This window comes from Eleutherodactylus coqui, chromosome 10 (assembly GCF_035609145.1).
Source record: "Eleutherodactylus coqui strain aEleCoq1 chromosome 10, aEleCoq1.hap1, whole genome shotgun sequence".
In the NCBI taxonomy this organism is placed as follows: Eukaryota; Metazoa; Chordata; class Amphibia; order Anura; family Eleutherodactylidae; genus Eleutherodactylus; species Eleutherodactylus coqui.
This window is the reverse complement of record NC_089846.1, coordinates 46,077,812-46,095,050: the sequence shown is the minus strand read 5'-3', so window position 1 is coordinate 46,095,050 and position 17,239 is coordinate 46,077,812. Positions and strand designations below refer to the sequence as shown.

The following is a 17,239-nucleotide window of genomic DNA, read 5'->3' as shown; positions in this document are numbered from 1 at the left end:
GGAAGCGATATACGGCGCCATGGAGAGCATTGTGGGTGAGGGTGAGGAGTTTGAATGGGGCAGAGGCGTCCAAAAAGCAGCTGGATAGGAAGATGAGCCTGGCTGCTGCATTTAGTATGGATTGGAGGAGAAAGAGTTTGGTTCGGGGAAGGCCAATGAGCAGCGAGTTGCAGTAGTTGAGTCGGGAATGGATGAGAGCGACAACGAGTGCCTTTAGCGTGTCTGTGGTGAGGAATGGACAGATTTTAGCAATATTTCTGAGGTGCAGGTGGCAGAGATTGGATGTGGGGGGTAAAGGAGAGGTCAGAGTCCAGTGTGACCCAAAGGTAATGGGTGTGCTGACTGGGGGTTATGATGATGCCAGATACTGATATGGAGATGTGGGGGGGAGGTCAGCTGGTTGAGGGCGCAAAGACAAGACAATCAGTTTTTGGGAGGTCAAGTTTGAGAAAAAGGTAGGACATGGTGTTATAGACAGCGGACAGACAGTCGGTGATGTTTTGGAGGAAAGGTGCAGAGATGTCACGGTAGACGTGTATAACTAGGTTTCGGCAGCATAGAGGTGGTATCAGAGGACATGCCTGTAAATGATTTGTCTGATTGGGGCTGTGTAGACAGAGAAGGGGCCGAGGACCAAGCCCCGGGAGACCCCAACAGTGAGGGGGAGTGGAGACGCTGAAAGAGTGGTCAAAGAGATAGGAGGAGAATCAGGAGAGAGTAGTATTTTATTTTACACCATGTGGATGGCCAAGCACATTTATCTTGGGAAGAAATGATACTACAATGCCCTAATGGGAAGAAAGCAAACTGGTGGAAGCAGTGTGATGCTCAGGGCAATGTTCTGCTGGCAAACCTTGGGTCATGGCATTCACATGGATGTTACTTTGACACATACCATTTACTTAAATATTGTTACTCAACAAGTACATTCCTTCATGGCGATGGTATTCCCTAATAGCAGTGGCCATTCAGCAAGATATTCCTGGTCAGCTGCTGCCCCATCTGGAGATACCTCCAACTGCTCAGAAGGCATTAAGGTTAAAAGGCCCGAAGTAACTATAAGTCTGCCTTAAAATTGGGCGCTGTTGACTCTAAGGCTCCTCTGGAGCAGGAATCCACTTTGTTATATCCAAGCAGAGATTCTCGAGCAGATAATGGAACAGACTCTTCTCCTATTCAAAGAAGAAATAACAGATAACAAGCAACGCATTTCGATTCTGATCTGGAATCTTTATCAGGGTAATAAAAGATGTATTTGTATTAAAATAGTGGGTACAAGAGACATTGGTGTGGTAGATTGGGGATAGAGTTTGTAGAAATAAAGGTGATGGTGGTTACAGTGACAATCTGGACACTGGTACTAACCTTCATTTAATCTCTATTCGAACATTTATTTCATCATTTCACTTTTTTTCAACCCTACCATTAATTATTTCTTTTCCAAAATAGAGAATGTTAGAGTGTTTTTCACAACTTTCCTTGGCAAAACTGGAAAGTTTCTTCTTGGCATCCTACTCCATCAAATCATTGGCTTTCTTCTGCTACATAGATAACATCGCAATGATCTGAATGGACCGAATAGGAACAAAAACATTCCTTTCATTAATTTCTGAACACTGTCATTAGCTGCAGCAGCCCATCATATCCTATATACAGAGGGCTGCTGCAGCCTGTAAACATTACATCAGAGGAAAGACCCAGAGCTCATCATGCTGTACACAGCAGGAAGTCCAGAGAGGTGAGTATAAGCTAATTTGTTATTTTAACACATGGAGAGCCTGTTTCTATAACAATAAAATAAGTCTAATGACCCCTTTAACTTTTTGGACACTACCATAAAAATTCTAAACAACTCAATACAGACATCGTTGTATTGAAAATCTATTGATCAGCCTTTATGGCTCTGATAGGACAGCTTCCACCCTAAACACATTAAAAAGTCTATCAGGTTTAGCCAGGCAATCAGATATAAGTGTATTTTTCCAAACCAATGGTCAAACTCAACATACAATCACAAAACTATAGCACGCTGCAGAACCTTATGGAACCTATTATTCAGGCACCCTGCAGTGCCTCATATAACAAGTGAAGTGCCCAGATTGGTTGGGGATAGGAACGTTAGGTTAGTTGTGTATTGGCCCTTAAAGAGGCAGACTGAGCAGGTGTGCACGCTATGGGAAGATCTGACAGCCAGTGGGATAGAGTGGCGTATGCCATGCCAGAAGGACAGAAGGTACTGACAGCTGCCACTAATGCAGGAGACATGGCCATTAAATGGTATCATCTCAAGATTACAAGATTATTTTCTTTCTATTACAGACAGCGATAACAATTTTTGTCTACTGGCCAATATAATGCCAAAAATTCTTTATTTTCTCAACTTTTTTCAAGATCTTTAGGTCTATACTCTCCCAATCTATTACTATCACTTACTATTAACTGCAGGCACATCTGTTTGTGAGTCCCCCCTCCCCTCCTCATTATAAACTTCAATGACCAGGACGGGTCCTTCATTTCCAGTTATCTGTCTTGCAACCTCTGTTACTAGAGACTGACTTTAATTGACAACAGGCAGTGGACAGCAAATTAGAAGGAGGGAGACCTCTAGTGGTCAGCACTTTGAGTGCTTTTTCAACACAGAAAGGCCATTTTAGGTAAATAAGGTTAGGCTGCCTTCACATCTGTGCTGGAACCTCCATTCGAAAGGTTTGCTGCAGATCTGTCACAGAATGCTGGGCAGCTGAGCGTAAACCAAACAGACCCCATTGAAGTCAATGGGATCTTTTCGGCGCTGTTTGGTTCCGTCATAAGAAAAACCCGTTCAGCCAGTGGATTCCCTTTCCTGCTCTCTGAACAGAGCAGGTAAAACAGAACCACTGCTACAAATGCAGGCAACCTTAGGCCTTTTACCCACTAGCGTTTTTTTTTTTTTCCGCTGTGATTTCGCTGCTTTTTTTTCCCCCAAATGTCAATGGGACTTTCTAATGTTAAAATCGCATCACACAAAAATCGCAAGTTTGCGTTGCTGCAATTTTTGTGCGATTTTAACATTAGAAAGTCCCATTGACATTTGGAGAAAAAAAATGTATCGAAATCACAGTGAAAAAAAAAAACGCTAATGGGTAAAAGCCCTTAGTTGCATTTTTTTGCTAGTTTACACATTGGCTATCCTATTAACACAAGTTATTTTAAAAGTTAGTGGCCAGATAAGACTTTTGCGCTGGCTAGGACAAATGCAGTTGGACAGTCTCACACTAGAACATGGTGTTCAGGGTGAAGATCCAGAATGTTTCCACATCCATTCCAACAGAACACCAATAGTCAGTAGTCACGGGCAGCTATTTAAATTGGCTGGACTGAAAAAAGATGCATAATATGGTATCATAGTCATAGGTAAAGGTAGTAGAAATCGGGTAGAATATATATAGTGATAGATACATTTCTATAAAAGTCTTTGGAACATCAGAAGTTTTTTTGCAAAGTTATGAAAAAAATGCAATAAAACATTGTAAAGTGATATTACGTGACATCAGCCCTTGCTGTATGGACAGCATCAGCTCTGTTATACTGTATCTGTCCACTTGATATGTAGCTGGTAATGTCCTCATCTGGGTTCCAGTAAGTATTTCTCTCCGAGACAGGGACATTGCTATGCTGTGCCCAGCTGGCTGAGCCCTGGTATTTCTTCCAGACTGCGAGATGTGAGGCAGGACAAGTTCTGCCTTCTATATGAATGTCCTTATTTAGTCAGCCTGTGAGGTGGAGCAGTTCTCTGCATTCCCACAGCTCAGGGGAAAAGAGTCAGACATCAGCCCATGTTAACTCTGTGCGTCCTCCCTGCAGCCTCACAGACATGACTGCAGGGATTTAACCCACTCCGAAAGGGATTAGGATGCCAGTATAATGCGTGTGCCCGGAGGTGATCAGGATGAAAATGACCCCACAACAGAAAGCGCCTAGCAAGGACCTGGGGTCGTGGCTTCAGGAAGGAGGGAAGGTGGGTATTGCTATTCCTTATCATTAATCTGGTGTTAGTGATGCAGACTGTATGAAGGCTACACGTGTGGGATGTATGGAGACTTTCTTACCAAGCGATATCAAGCCGGCACCAGAGCTCAACTAGTTGGAAAAAATAGCTACACATTCCCATTAGAATCAGTTCAGATAAATCATTTGCATCTTAGTGCCTATGCAAATGTCCCTTTAATTGTTAAAGCGTTAATTAGGTAGAGTATTGTTCATATTAATCTGAGTATAACACAAATCTGTAAATATCAAGCACCGTATTTGTCACCACATTATGGACCGCATTTTTTTTTTACTTTTTTTTTCCTCAAAAAGTAAGTGCCAGAATATTGCACTCAAATCCTAAAGGCAGACTGCTGCCAGACGAGACCTGTCAGATTTCTGGTTCAGCCGCAGTAGATTTATGAAATGTGTTATGTAGCACATACTGACATTTCACATTAAAAATGAGTCTACCATAACTACTGACACTTTTTGTTCAAGCTGTACTGCACCAGCAAGACTTCCAGCCTGCATCTTGATATATATCTGTGGCTTTCTCACAGACAAATGACTGTCTATTAGGCCATTAAAACAACCTTTATTTGATATATTAAAACCAGGAACACTATCAAAGATTAATAGACCTTATACACTAACCTCAAAAACTTTACAGCGCACCCACCCCGAGAAGGGCGACCCTGTCCGGAACCTAATCCTTACTTCCCCTGTAACACTCTATATAGGGGGAGATCACAGTTAAATACATGATTTAATTAGCAATGATTGAATATGATACCCATTGAATAGAAAATGTCTAATATTTCAATCAACACTACTATGTATAGGTTACCCCAATTATAGCTTTCTCATAAATTCTAGACTTGCCATAAACACTAAATGCAATGAATGACATCAATCATTATCAATATAATGGTTACATTAAAGCAATCAATCCAAGCAATAGAAATTTTCAGGGATGCTATTGTCAGTAATACTGTTGTTCTACAAGTTTTTAAGGCAATCCTACATGGAACGCTTATCAATCAATTAATCGTTGCAGCGTGCGAAACGGAATGATAGAACAATGAATGATAATTTGTTTGCTTATCATCCGTAGGCATAAAAATCATTGTTAGTCGTTTTGTGTAAATTAGAAAAAAAACAAAAAACGATTGTTCAGTCATTCGAAGACGCGGGATGGGTATTGCTCCCCGATAGACCAACGATTGACTGAGCGAGCGAAATGACGAAAAAATGTAAACAATTATCTGTCCGTGTTAATAGGCGTCCTTTGAAAGCTAAATCATTGCTTGTTGTTTGCTCATTAAAATGATTAATTGCTCCATGTAAAAGGACCCTTAGCATTGAGCCTCTGGATGCATCGCATACCATAAATTGTGCATATAGTAAATTCCTATCACCTGATATGTCTTTATGATACCACTGATGAGAATCCTGACGCTGAGACCCCCGCTGATCACTAGAATACAGAGGCTATCCTGCTCTTCACATCTCTATGGTTCTTGCTGTTTTCAATTGCCTTTATGCAGGACAGACTTTGATGCTCCATTACAGCCAATAGGCTGAAAATAGGAATTTGTGCACAAAGGTACATCATAAGGCAGGACTATACAATGCCATGAAGGTGGGAATACTAGCAACATTGTGGTTGTGACACGATTTCGATACTTCTTTATGGGAGAGAAGGTTACAAGTAGTAACGTTGGATGACTTAAATACACATTTGTTATTGTGATGTTTGACTTAGAATGTGTTAGATGGGGCTGGGGTAGCGCCAAAAGCTCAGACAGAACTCAGATTTTGGTCCCTTACTAAACTGTTTGTTCATGAAATGTTTTTTAGATGTACAGGGGTGCTTGAAAGTTTGTGAACTCTTTAGACTTTTCCATACTTCTGCTTATATTTGCGCTAGATAAATCAGATTTTCACACAAGTCCTAAAAGTAGATAAAGAGAAACAAATCAAACAAATCAGTCAAAATATTAGACTTGGTCATTTATTTTTTGAGGAAAATGTTCCAATATCACATGTCTGTGAGTGACAAAAGTATTGTGAACCTTTGCTTTTAGTATCTAGTGTGACCCCCTTATATCTGCATCTAATAATAATAATCTTTATATAGCGCCAAAATATTCCGCAGTGCTCTAAATGTTTCCAGTAATTGTTGATTAGTCCTGCACATCGGCTCGGAGGAATGTTAGCCCATAAATCCGTACAAAACAGCTTTAACTCTGTTATGTTGGTGGGTTTCCTCCCATGAACTGTTCGCTTCAGGTCAGGATAGGATTAAGGTCAGAACTTTGAATTGGCCATTCGAAAACTTTGGAGAAAATTTAAAAAACCCAGCATTTCCAACACTGGTTTTAGTAGGATTTCCACTGGCGTACAATGCTGCTAATACATGAATAGGTGCACGCCTCTTTGTGTATTGGGCGCATCTTGGCACCTCCGTGCACCTATACAGAAATGTACACCAGGTCTAACCTGGCGTATATTTCTGGAATAATTTATGCCAGTTTCTGGTGTAAATTATACATTAATCTGTCAGTAATGGGCATCCAATCCCCCTTCCAGAAAGTCTCACCCAGTTTTTACAAAAGTGGCAAGACCAGCCCAAAAAGCTGAAAAGTTACACATTTTTTCACAAATTCCCATGTGCGAAAGAATGTGTGACCTTTAACGCCAGAAACTGGAGTAAAAACTAGAAATGCCCCATTTTAACTTTATTCTTCTTTAACCATTCTTTTGTACAACGACTTATTTACTTTGGGTTGTTGTCTTGCTGCATCACCCACATTACCTTGAGAATCAGCTCACGGGCAGATGTCATGACATTTTCCTTTAGATTTTTTCTGTAATTCAGAATTCATTGTTCCAAAAAGCCTAAAAGATCTCTTTTGGTCTCATCCGTCCAATAGCCCTTCGGCTTGTACATAGGCAGCCATGTTTTGTTTTGGAAAGCATCGGTTTTCTCTTTGCAATCCTGCCATGCACACCATTGTTGTTCAAGTCCTCCTTATGATGGACTCAAGACCATAAACATTAGCTTATGTAAGAAAGGCTTTTAGTTGCTTAGAGGTTACCTTGAATTCCTTTGTGAACTAAAAGACTATTATATGCCTTACTCTTGGTATAATCTTTGTTGGTCGACCATTCCTAGGGAGGATAACAATGGTCTTGAATTTCCACCATCTGTCTGACTGTGGATTGGTGAAGTCCAAACTCTTTGAAGATGGTTTTATAACCTTTTCCAGCCTGATGAGCATCAACAACTTTTCCTCTGAGGTCCTCAGAAACCTCCTTAGTTCGTGCCATGATATCCTTCCACAAATGTGTTGTGAAGATCAGACTTTGATAGATCCCAGTTCTTTAAATAAAGCAGGTTGCCCGCTCACATGCGATCGTCATCCCATTGATAGAAAACATCTGACTCTAATTTCATCTAAAAAATTATCTTAAGGGTTCACGTGCTTTTGCCACTCAGAGATGCGATATTGCATCATTTTCCTCAATAAATAAATGACCAAATTTAATATTTTTGAGTGATTTGTTTGATTTGATTCTCTTTATCTACCTTTAGGACTTGTATGAAAATCTGGTGTAATTTTAGGTCAAATATAAGTAGAAATTATGTAAAATTCTGAAGGGTTCACAAACTTTCAAGCACTAAAGATAAAGAATATACTGTAATTATAATACATGTATTTCAAGACTTTTTAGATATTGATATTTATCTTCAAACAAGTGTTTATGTTAAACATATTAAATAGAGATGAGCGAGCGTACTCGGATAAGCACTACTCGCTCGAGTAATTGGCTTTATCCGAGTATCGCTGTGCTCGGGTCTGAAGATTCGGGTGCCGCTGCGGCTGACAGGTGAGTCGCAGCGGGGAGCAGGGGAGAGCGGGCGGGAGAGAGGGAGAGAAAGATCTCCCCTCCGTTCCTCCTTGCTCTCCCCTGCAGCTCCCCGCTCCGTGCCGGTACCCGAATCTTCAGGGACGAGCACAGCGATACTCGGATAAAGCAAATTACTCGAGCGAGTAGTGCTTTTCCGAGTACGCTCGCTCATCTCTAATATTAAATCGAGTTGAATCAAGTTTTTATTCTAGACATCAGAAACCTTTTTTGGGCAGGGATAACAGTATTGGAACACGTGTTACTGGTTGTCAGTAAAATTGCACTTAGGTTTCAACCTATAATCGTAATTTCCTCATTTAGTTTTAGACTTCCTGATATCACTCAAAGTGTTACCAGTATGGAGGTGAAGAGGATCGGTGAGCTACCCCCCCCCCACCACCACCACCATTCACTGTAAGCAGATAGTCGTTCAGAAGTGAACGACTGTTATTTACATTGAACGGCGCATCGTTAGGTTTTCTGCATTTAGAAACAGAATTGTTTAGTCGCTGCATGTGTTTACACGAGACGACTAACCCTCAAATTCCTGCGGGAGCACAGGAATTTGAATGATATGGAACGCTAATCATCCCGTGTAAATGGGCCCATAGGTTGGTTTTATACAGGATGACTATCGTCCAATTACTCGCTCCAGAGAGTGAATGTAAATGAGTTGTTTTTGTGTTAACACAGCCACCAACAGGGTGAAGAGTGATAATAATAATTTGGCCTTATGCACACGGCTGTGATGGGCTCTGCTTTCCACAAGCGGAGTCTTTCATCCGCCCCCAAAGACCCCATACTAACCTCCGGATCCGCTGCTTGAAGTCCCGCATGATGCTCTGGCACGCATGCGCAGTACAGTGCATGACGCGTCGGTAGTGTCATATGACGCTGTGCTACAGCGGAAGTATAGCGTGACGGGCGGCTTCCATTGACTACAATGGTATCCGTCCGCATGTATACCCACAGCAAATAGGACATGCTGCGGAATTCCGCAGTATGTACATTGAGCTATTAGGTTCAATAGAACCTAATAGCTGCAGTGAAACGCTGCGGAGAGAGAAATTTTACTTTACTCACTAGTCACTAGTCGTTTTTGTTCAGCTTACCTAGAAAATAGTCGCTGGTTGATCAAAAGTTGCCTTGTACAATTTGTGAACAAATTCACATGGAGATTCCCCCTATGAACTACTTCTTAGCGAATAGCTAACACACAACACGCACTCGGTGTAAAAACTTTCCAACAACAGGCGTTCGTACACTTCGGCGACTTTTCTATGAATCATAGGTTCTTAGTAGAGATGAGCGAACGTGCTCGGCCACGCCCCTTTTTCGCCCGAATACCACGAAAAAATTCGGGGGGCGCCGTGGCGGCACGGGGGGTAGCAGTGGGGAGTGGGGGGGAGAGGGAGAGAGAGAGGGCTCCCCCCTGTTCCCCGCTGCTACCCCCCGCACCGCCACGCCTCTTCCCGCCCCCCGGCGCCCCCCGAATCTTTGCGCGCGAGTACTGAAGTACTCGAAAATGGCGGTACTCGGGTGCGTAAGTACTCGTAATGAGTACGTTCGCTCATCTCTAGTTCTTAGTATAAGGCCTCACTCATATGGGCGATGCATTTTTATGTCGGCTGCATCGGGGCCGAAAATCGCATCGATGTAGAATATCCACCATCGACTCCCGAGATTAATTAGCATTGTCTCATCCATTCACATGGGTGTATCGTGTGAAAAATATGTTGCAGCGCAGAATACTGTCGGTTGGCAGAAATCCTCGGAATGACTTCTAATGATTAAATAGATCCAGCTGTCTTCTTTCTTGAGCGCCGAACGCAGGTAAACACCCTCCCCTTTTTTTTAGCTCCCTTAAGAGTCTATGGGGGCTTCCAGTGTTTTTTGTCAAAAGATAGGTAAAGACCTAAGATGTGTCCGTGATTTATTTTGGGGGCTGGTTGTACTTGAGCGGGTTATTATGATTGCATTATCATCATTTTACAGTTCACAGCAAATATTGGTCACAAATTCATATCCGTATCTGACCTATAAGCATGTATCACTTATAATATTTATCATTCAGTATCATTTTCTGATGCATCCGTGAAAAACATCGGCTGTCCGTGATTTTGAATAAGTTGTCCAGAAAAAAGAAAAATTCAGGTTGGCGACCCTGCAAATGAGCAATAAAAGAAATTTTAGTGCAAAAGTGTGTAGAGCCGTCGAATTTCATTTCATTGGATCCTGAGCAGTCACAATAGGCTGTCACCTCCTGTCACTTTTCAGTTCTGCTGTCTACATTGCGGCAGGTTCAGCAATCAACTCATTGTCAGCACAGGCAGGTATACAATTAAAAGTAACACCCTTATTATAAACTGGAGGCAGATAAAACAGGATGACACCACTGACAATATAAGATGGACTAACCATTCAAATTCTCTGTACGTTGACCTCTGCTCTTAAAAAAAACGGACAGCGCCTTAGAATGTGGTAAAGAGTGTTGTAAAAAAAAATAGGACTAACCAGGTGTAAGCCCTGGCAGGCTGCTACACTGCTGGTCCCAATTTGCTTGTAAAACAATGGTTGCCTTGTTGCCTCACCTCTGATCTCCGTTGGTGTCTGCAATGACTGGGAGAGCGTTTGGGATATGTCTGAGGTACGGGAGGGTCTGGCCCACAGAGCCAGGAAGAAAACAAAGTTAAAAAGAATCTCAAGCTCTCGGTGTTGTGACAGTGCAGTAGCAAGAGTGGCCTGTAGAGGGCCTCTGAGCACAGTCGTTGTGTTTGATTTAGTTAACCTGCAGCTGCAAGGGTGCGGCTACACAGTTTAAATTTCCCCTCCCTCACAAACTCAGGGTCCTTGAAGCTAGGTGAAGCTTGGATCCATTGAAGCCTGTGGGGCCTGAGGTCTATGTAGACCTGGTGCTGGTCTGTGAGGGACCTGGAAGCACGGGTAGTCGGCCCCTCACTCATCGCTTGTCAGGGCGAAGTCACCTTCCTGGAAGGTCCACTGGAAGAAGTGGTATGTGTGGCTGTGAGCACTGTGGTGCACAACAGTGTGCAGTTGCATGTTGCATATGATATGCTGGACTGTTTGTAAACTGAATACCTATGCTGAAATAAATGCTGGAGGAACCGGCATTTGGACTTTACCCTGTTTCTGGACATCATTGCGGTGCTGCCACCCCTGGGCAGGGGAAAATAAGCAGGAGATCCCGGGCAAGTAAGCCCAACTAGCCACAGTGTGTATTTGAAAGATACAGCATGAAAATAGCAAAGAGAGAACTAACTTTGATGAGGGGATCATTGCCACAGTGAACCTTCTCACAAATCCAATGGGGCTTTTCACAATCAAATAAACAATTGTCCTGGTGTCTTTCTTATTCAGTCTTTATTCTTGGCAGTATAATAGGACAGAATACAAACAGTACGCGGTTCAAAGGTCTTTGTGACATACTTGCCTCCTTTTTAGCACAATGTGTAGGGCCAAGAATGGAATAAAGATTGGACAAGAAAGACACCAGACCATTGTTTATTTGATTGTGAGAAATCATAGAATAGTAGAGTTGGCAGGAACCTCCGCAGTCATCGGGTCCAACCCCCTGCTCAGTGCAGGATTTAGTAAAACACCCCAGATAGATGTCTGTCCAGCCTTTGTTTGAACACTTCCATTGAAGGAGAACTCACCACCTCCCGTGGTAGCCTGTTCCACTCATTGAAAGATTTTTCTAATATCTAATCTGTGTCTCCTCCCTTTTAGTTTCATCCCATTGCTTCTAGTCTTTCCTAGCAATGAACCCCTCAACAAAGTAAGTTCTCTCATTGTTAGGCCGCCTGCAGACGAGCGGGTCGGATCCGGCAGCGAGAATTCTCGCCGCGGGACCCGACCCGAGAGCCTGCAGAGACGAGCGCGTACTCACCTGTGCCTGGCGGCCCCGGCTCTTTCATGTGCCGGCTGCCTCGCAGCCGGCGCATGCGCAGACCGGAGCCGGCGGCTGGGTGAGTGCGAGCCCCGCACAAAAATAGGACATGCCGCAGTTTGTTGGCCGCGCGAGATTTCGCGCGGCCAAACCGCGGCCGTCTGCATAGGAGTGCGTATTGTAATGCACTCCTATGCAAACTTTCAGTGGCGGAAATCCCGCGGGAAATCCTGCCGCGGGATTTCCGCCCGTGTGCAGGTGGCCTTACTTTGTTGCCCTCTCTCTCTTAACACACACCCAGAGGGCAGGATTCTTTTTTTTCTCATTAACCTCTGCTCGTCATTCTCAAATATCCACAAACTCTGCTCGTAAAATAGATTAAGTAATGTTAAGTAACTGTTTCAGTTAAGCTTTTTAATAGTATCTCATTAGTACAGAAGTGTGACTTCTACACCTTTCAGTAAAGCTGGATTCAACAGGCGAGCTCAATATCAAACCAAAAAACACAGAAAAAATTTATTTTCACTGCAAATAGTCACATGGTTTTTTAATAGGAAAATTAAGTACAGCAAAAAATAATAGGAGAGTTTTCTGCAATCTCACACACAAGACAGAACATGTCTCGATTTGTTTCCCACATAGCATCACATGGCAGTGCCATACAGGAAAAAAAACGCTCATGTGTATGACTCCATTCAAAAGAATGGGGTTCATATTTGTGATAGATATGTGCATGTCGCAACACACAAATATTGCACAATTTTTTCTGCAGTGTGAAGCCAGCCTTAGGCTGCTTTCAGATGAGCATATATTGGCTCCGTATTAGGTCCATGTGGAGGGGACCATAATAAGGAGAATATGTAAATCTATAGGGGTAATCACGGGTCCATATTTTATATTCCAAAAACTTAATGTGATCTGTTTTTTGTGTGTTTGTCTCCATATTTGTATTCTTTTCTTCTGGGCTAATATGGGTCAGTATTTGTCAATAGAAACTAATAAAAATACATAGCCAAATACGGGTGAAAAATTGATGAAAAACGGATGTAATGTATTGTGAAACATGTCTGTAATAAACAACAAAGCAGGCACATTCGCCTCAGGCACAATCGCCATAAGGCAGGCACAATCGCCATAAGGCAGGCACAATCGCCATAAGGCCGGCACAATCGCCGTAGGGCAGGCACAATTGCCGTAAACCATCATAGAATGCAGTTAGCCAGACTATGATATGAAGGAGCTACTTGTTCAATGCAGACTCAACCCAGCCCATATTGAGGAGGAACGAGTGCAAATAAACATAGCCCGCACATGTGAAGAGATACCAAAGAAGCCAGCCAAAGATGGATGTGGCCAACCATACAGGATATCAACTCTCACTGATATAGCAGCGGATTGCCCTGTATTTCCAAAGGGGGTGATTGTGCCGGTGGCGATTGTGTCTGCTCTGCAGCTATTGTGCAGGTATTGCATTTTTGGCTTTTTCAGTGTCTGTTTATTCTCTCACCTCTGTGATTTTAATGTCGGTAATAAACCACCCAATCGAGGTGGAGATCATCATCGCAAGCTTCCTGATAGAGAGGCATTTTGGATGTATATTTTGCAAACCCACGAACTGCATGGTATGAATCGCCGACTTGATTTTTTATTGCACTATTTGCTATTTTTTATTCTTATTTTTATTCTTATTCTATTTCTTTGTTATTGTAATTTGCCTCTGGTGTCATGTCTTTTTGCTTCAAGTGTCCCATTGGCTGTTTATTGTGATTTAAGTGTTACTCACATGTGCCTTGGTGTCTATGATTAAGGACAATATGCTTGCCTGAAACATGTAAGACAGCACATGATTCTTCTTCCTCTGTCTGTCTGGATTTTGCAATAAAGAGAAAGAGTTCTTCTCCTACACTGGACCTACTCCCTTTTCCTGTGCATCTGTTGTGGTTTCCAGACATACAACTTTTTCTCCGGGTCTGTGAAAAATGGCGGAGGCACTTCTCTGGCTTTTTGGAACAGGTGTGAAAGAATCATCCTGTTCATGATGCCATAAGTTCCACCCTGCAGCATTCGAGGTGCGGGCCCACAGCTGAGAAGATAGCAGGGTAGATCGTGGCTTTGTCATGGGGCTCTACCATCTCCTTTCCTGGGGGTAGTATGGGACCTGACCAAGTTACTGCTGGGAGAGTTTCACAGGGAAACCTAGTTTGCAGTTTAAGTCCTTGTCACTCGTGATGCCACCGTTCTGTCTGCTGCGCTGAATCTAGAAGTTGGAAATAAGTAGTCGTTTACTCTAACTAAAGGTTACAGTTCAAAACTTTACATACGCCAGCAGGACACGGGTACAGACACAATAGTGGTGTGACAGGGAGGATTCACAGAATGACAGATGAGTTAGCAGTCTTAGTTATCTGGGGGGGTTCTGTTCCCGGCCAAGTAGCACTCAGCACTGACTGGTGGCTCCTCTCACTCTCTCTATCTCAGTCCTCCACGTTAACAGCAAGGAGGCCTGGGTGGATTGGACCCAGGGCACACATCAGGCCATCGCGCAGCCTCTTCCATCCTGGGTATCCTCTTAGTACGAGGCACAGTTTCTCCTACTTACTAAAAGGCTCGCACTTTCCTAGACTCCAAACTCTCTTCAGCAATAATATCCACTATCTCTTAGACTGCCTCTTGCTAACACTCTCTGCACTCTCCCTTAGACCCACTTGCATTCACCTTGCAAACACATATATCTAAAACATGATCACATGACACAGAACAAGATACATTTTCCAGACATAACCCAGACATTAACCCCTTCAGTTCTGCAGGGGTGCAATACACATCACAAATGCACACACATTGAAGACACTGACAATGCCATTGCACAAGCAAAACACATTTATACTTATGGAAGGGCCCCGTTAACTGTGAGCCACTACACTCTATACTACTCCCATAGGTGGAGAAACATGCTGGAGAAGACACTGCTCTTCCTTGCCCAAAGCTACCTTCCCTATGGTATTGAAAAATGGCGGACTGGCCAAACAGTTGGGAGATTGGTATCCCTTCCTCCTCCTCCTAGCAACACGTCATTGTCCCTGAATCCATTGCAACATCTGTTCTAACAGGCAGACAACAGGGATGGTCACTTATCAGTGCATCATCACAACTGGCCATTTTGGTCGTTTCCTCAAAAGAGGATAAACTGGCACACACGTCTTTTGATCTTCAGCCACTCCACAGGTGTCAATTGACCGACATTCATACAGCGACTGCTAATGGCATATCCATCTGGTATTCTGTGATCGCTCTTTGCTGCTGTCTTGGCCTCTGCAACATATGCAACCTGGAATTCTACCATGTAGGCCCATTACAGATGAGACAGTTGGATAGTAGCCCGAGCTGTCGCTACACCTCTGCCAAGCAAGAGGTGTGAATGCTGAAAGTGTGAGTACAGTTTTCTGGCCTTTTCCAGCACTGGATGTAAACTTGAGTAATTGTTTAGGAAGCATTGCATTGCCAGGTTTATCACATGGGCCAGGCAAGGTACATGTGTGAGATTGCTAGGGCAAAGGGCTGCCATCAGGTTGGGCCCATTGTCATAAACAACCTTGCTTGACTTCAGATTGTGCGGGGTTAGACACATTTCAGCCTGAGCCTGCGGAGCTGTTTCCAGCTCTTTGGCAGTGTGGCTGCGCTCCCCTAGACATATGAGTTTTAGGACAGCATTTTACTATGTCCACCAATTAGAGATGAGCGAGGGTACTCGGAAAAGCACTACTCGCTTGAGTAATTTGCTTTATCCGAGTATCGCTGTGCTCGGGTCTGAAGATTCGGGTGCCGGCACGGAGCGGGGAGCTGCAGGGGAGAGCGGGGAGGAACGGAGGTAAGATCTTTCTCTCCCTCTCTCCCGCCCGCTCTCCCCTGCTCCCCGCTGCGACTCACCTGTCAGCCGCAGCGGCACCCAAATCTTCAGACCCGAGCACAGCGATACTCGGATAAAGCAAATTACTCGAGCGAGTAGTGCTTTTCCGAGTACGCTCGCTCATCTCTAGCACCAATGTATGGAGGTCGGATTTTGTCATATATGGATATCTGTGCCAATATAGAAGTTGTTGAAAGGTGGTATGAAGTGGTGGTTGAAAAGAAAAAGGAGGAGGGGTGTGAGAAGGGGACAGAGAAGAATGAATGTCCCACAACTCTTTTGGCTTCATGCTATAACTGCAGGACATTCACCCAATGTACTGTTAAGCATTTCTAAAGCCCCTGGCCATGCTTGCTGGATCACTTGTCTGTGGTCAGATGCACCCTGCCACTGACAGTATTCTACAACATAAGGGACATATTATCACTCATATGGCAGGGCAAGGACGACTTTTTGGACAAAGAAATGGCAGTTGGTACTGTCAGTTAGCATGGAGCATCACATTGCAGAAGGCGCCTGTGTCCACTAGCGTTAAGCGTAGCATTTCCATTGCAAGCAGCTGTACAATGCTTGCATTCAGGCTCTGTATTCATGGATCTTTGGAGTGGTATTTTTTTACATTTCCATAGCTGGGGAATGGAAGGTTGGCTGCTGACCTGGGACATGCTGGAATATGGGGTAGATGTCAAGGTTAGTGAAGGTGATGGTGATGGCGGTGGCTCAACCTCTGCTTTTCATTGATCATAACTGTATACAGTGGATTGAACATGATGAAAATAATAATATTGACTTGAATAACAATTTACTTCAATGCTCTCTCCTGTTTTCAAGCTGAGCCGGATTTGTAAGACAATTCCCCACTAGTTACTCTAGCTGAAGGGATGAGTAGATTCAACAAAGTATATATGAAGCAGAGTGTAAGGTGGTAGCTAGACTAGTCCTGGCTTTGAGTTCACCAGGTAACTTTAGACTCACTGTTTCAGTGGAAGACCGACCTCAGAATACATTCTCCTCCTCTGTGCTGTGGAACACCAAGGGAGTGGAATGAGATCTCACTCAACCTCGGGACTACTGTGTAGTTACTGATTTCTCTCCTGCCCAAGCACCTCCTCCTTCTCTGACACAACCTCTCTCCTCCAACACCTGACTACAACTGAACACCCTCCGACTGGCTGAAAGCCAGAAGCCCCCCACTGCTCACTCACACCTCATTTTATGTCCTCCTCTTGTTCCCTCACTTTTTCTACTCCCCCCACTCTGCATAGGGGCTTGATTTGCTGTTTTCCCACCCTTGTACTCCGCACCAGTGAATTTGAAGCTGACTATCAGCCAATAGGGCACCAGCTGACATAAGGGCTAAGCTGTAGGCTTAGTGGAGAAAAGGAGAGAAACAGGGTCTCTCCTACAGACAGCACCCTCTATGCCCAAGGATGGCACATAGGCAGGTGAAAGTAAAAGTTTTACCAGCAGCACATTCAGACCCTCCCTGAGGCAGG

General features: G+C 43.7%; 1 protein-coding gene across 1 annotated transcript in view; it reads left to right on the top strand.

Moving 5' to 3' along the window:
- Positions 1-3,783: 3,783 nt before the first annotated feature.
- LOC136580410 (rho GTPase-activating protein 20-like) overlaps positions 3,784-17,239 on the top strand; it is an 87,928-nt gene continuing 74,472 nt past the window's right edge. The window contains exon 1 of the mRNA XM_066580970.1: positions 3,784-3,997. Within this exon, the coding sequence (XP_066437067.1) occupies positions 3,929-3,997 (69 nt within the window). The 5' untranslated portion in view covers positions 3,784-3,928. The remainder of the gene's footprint in view (positions 3,998-17,239) is intronic.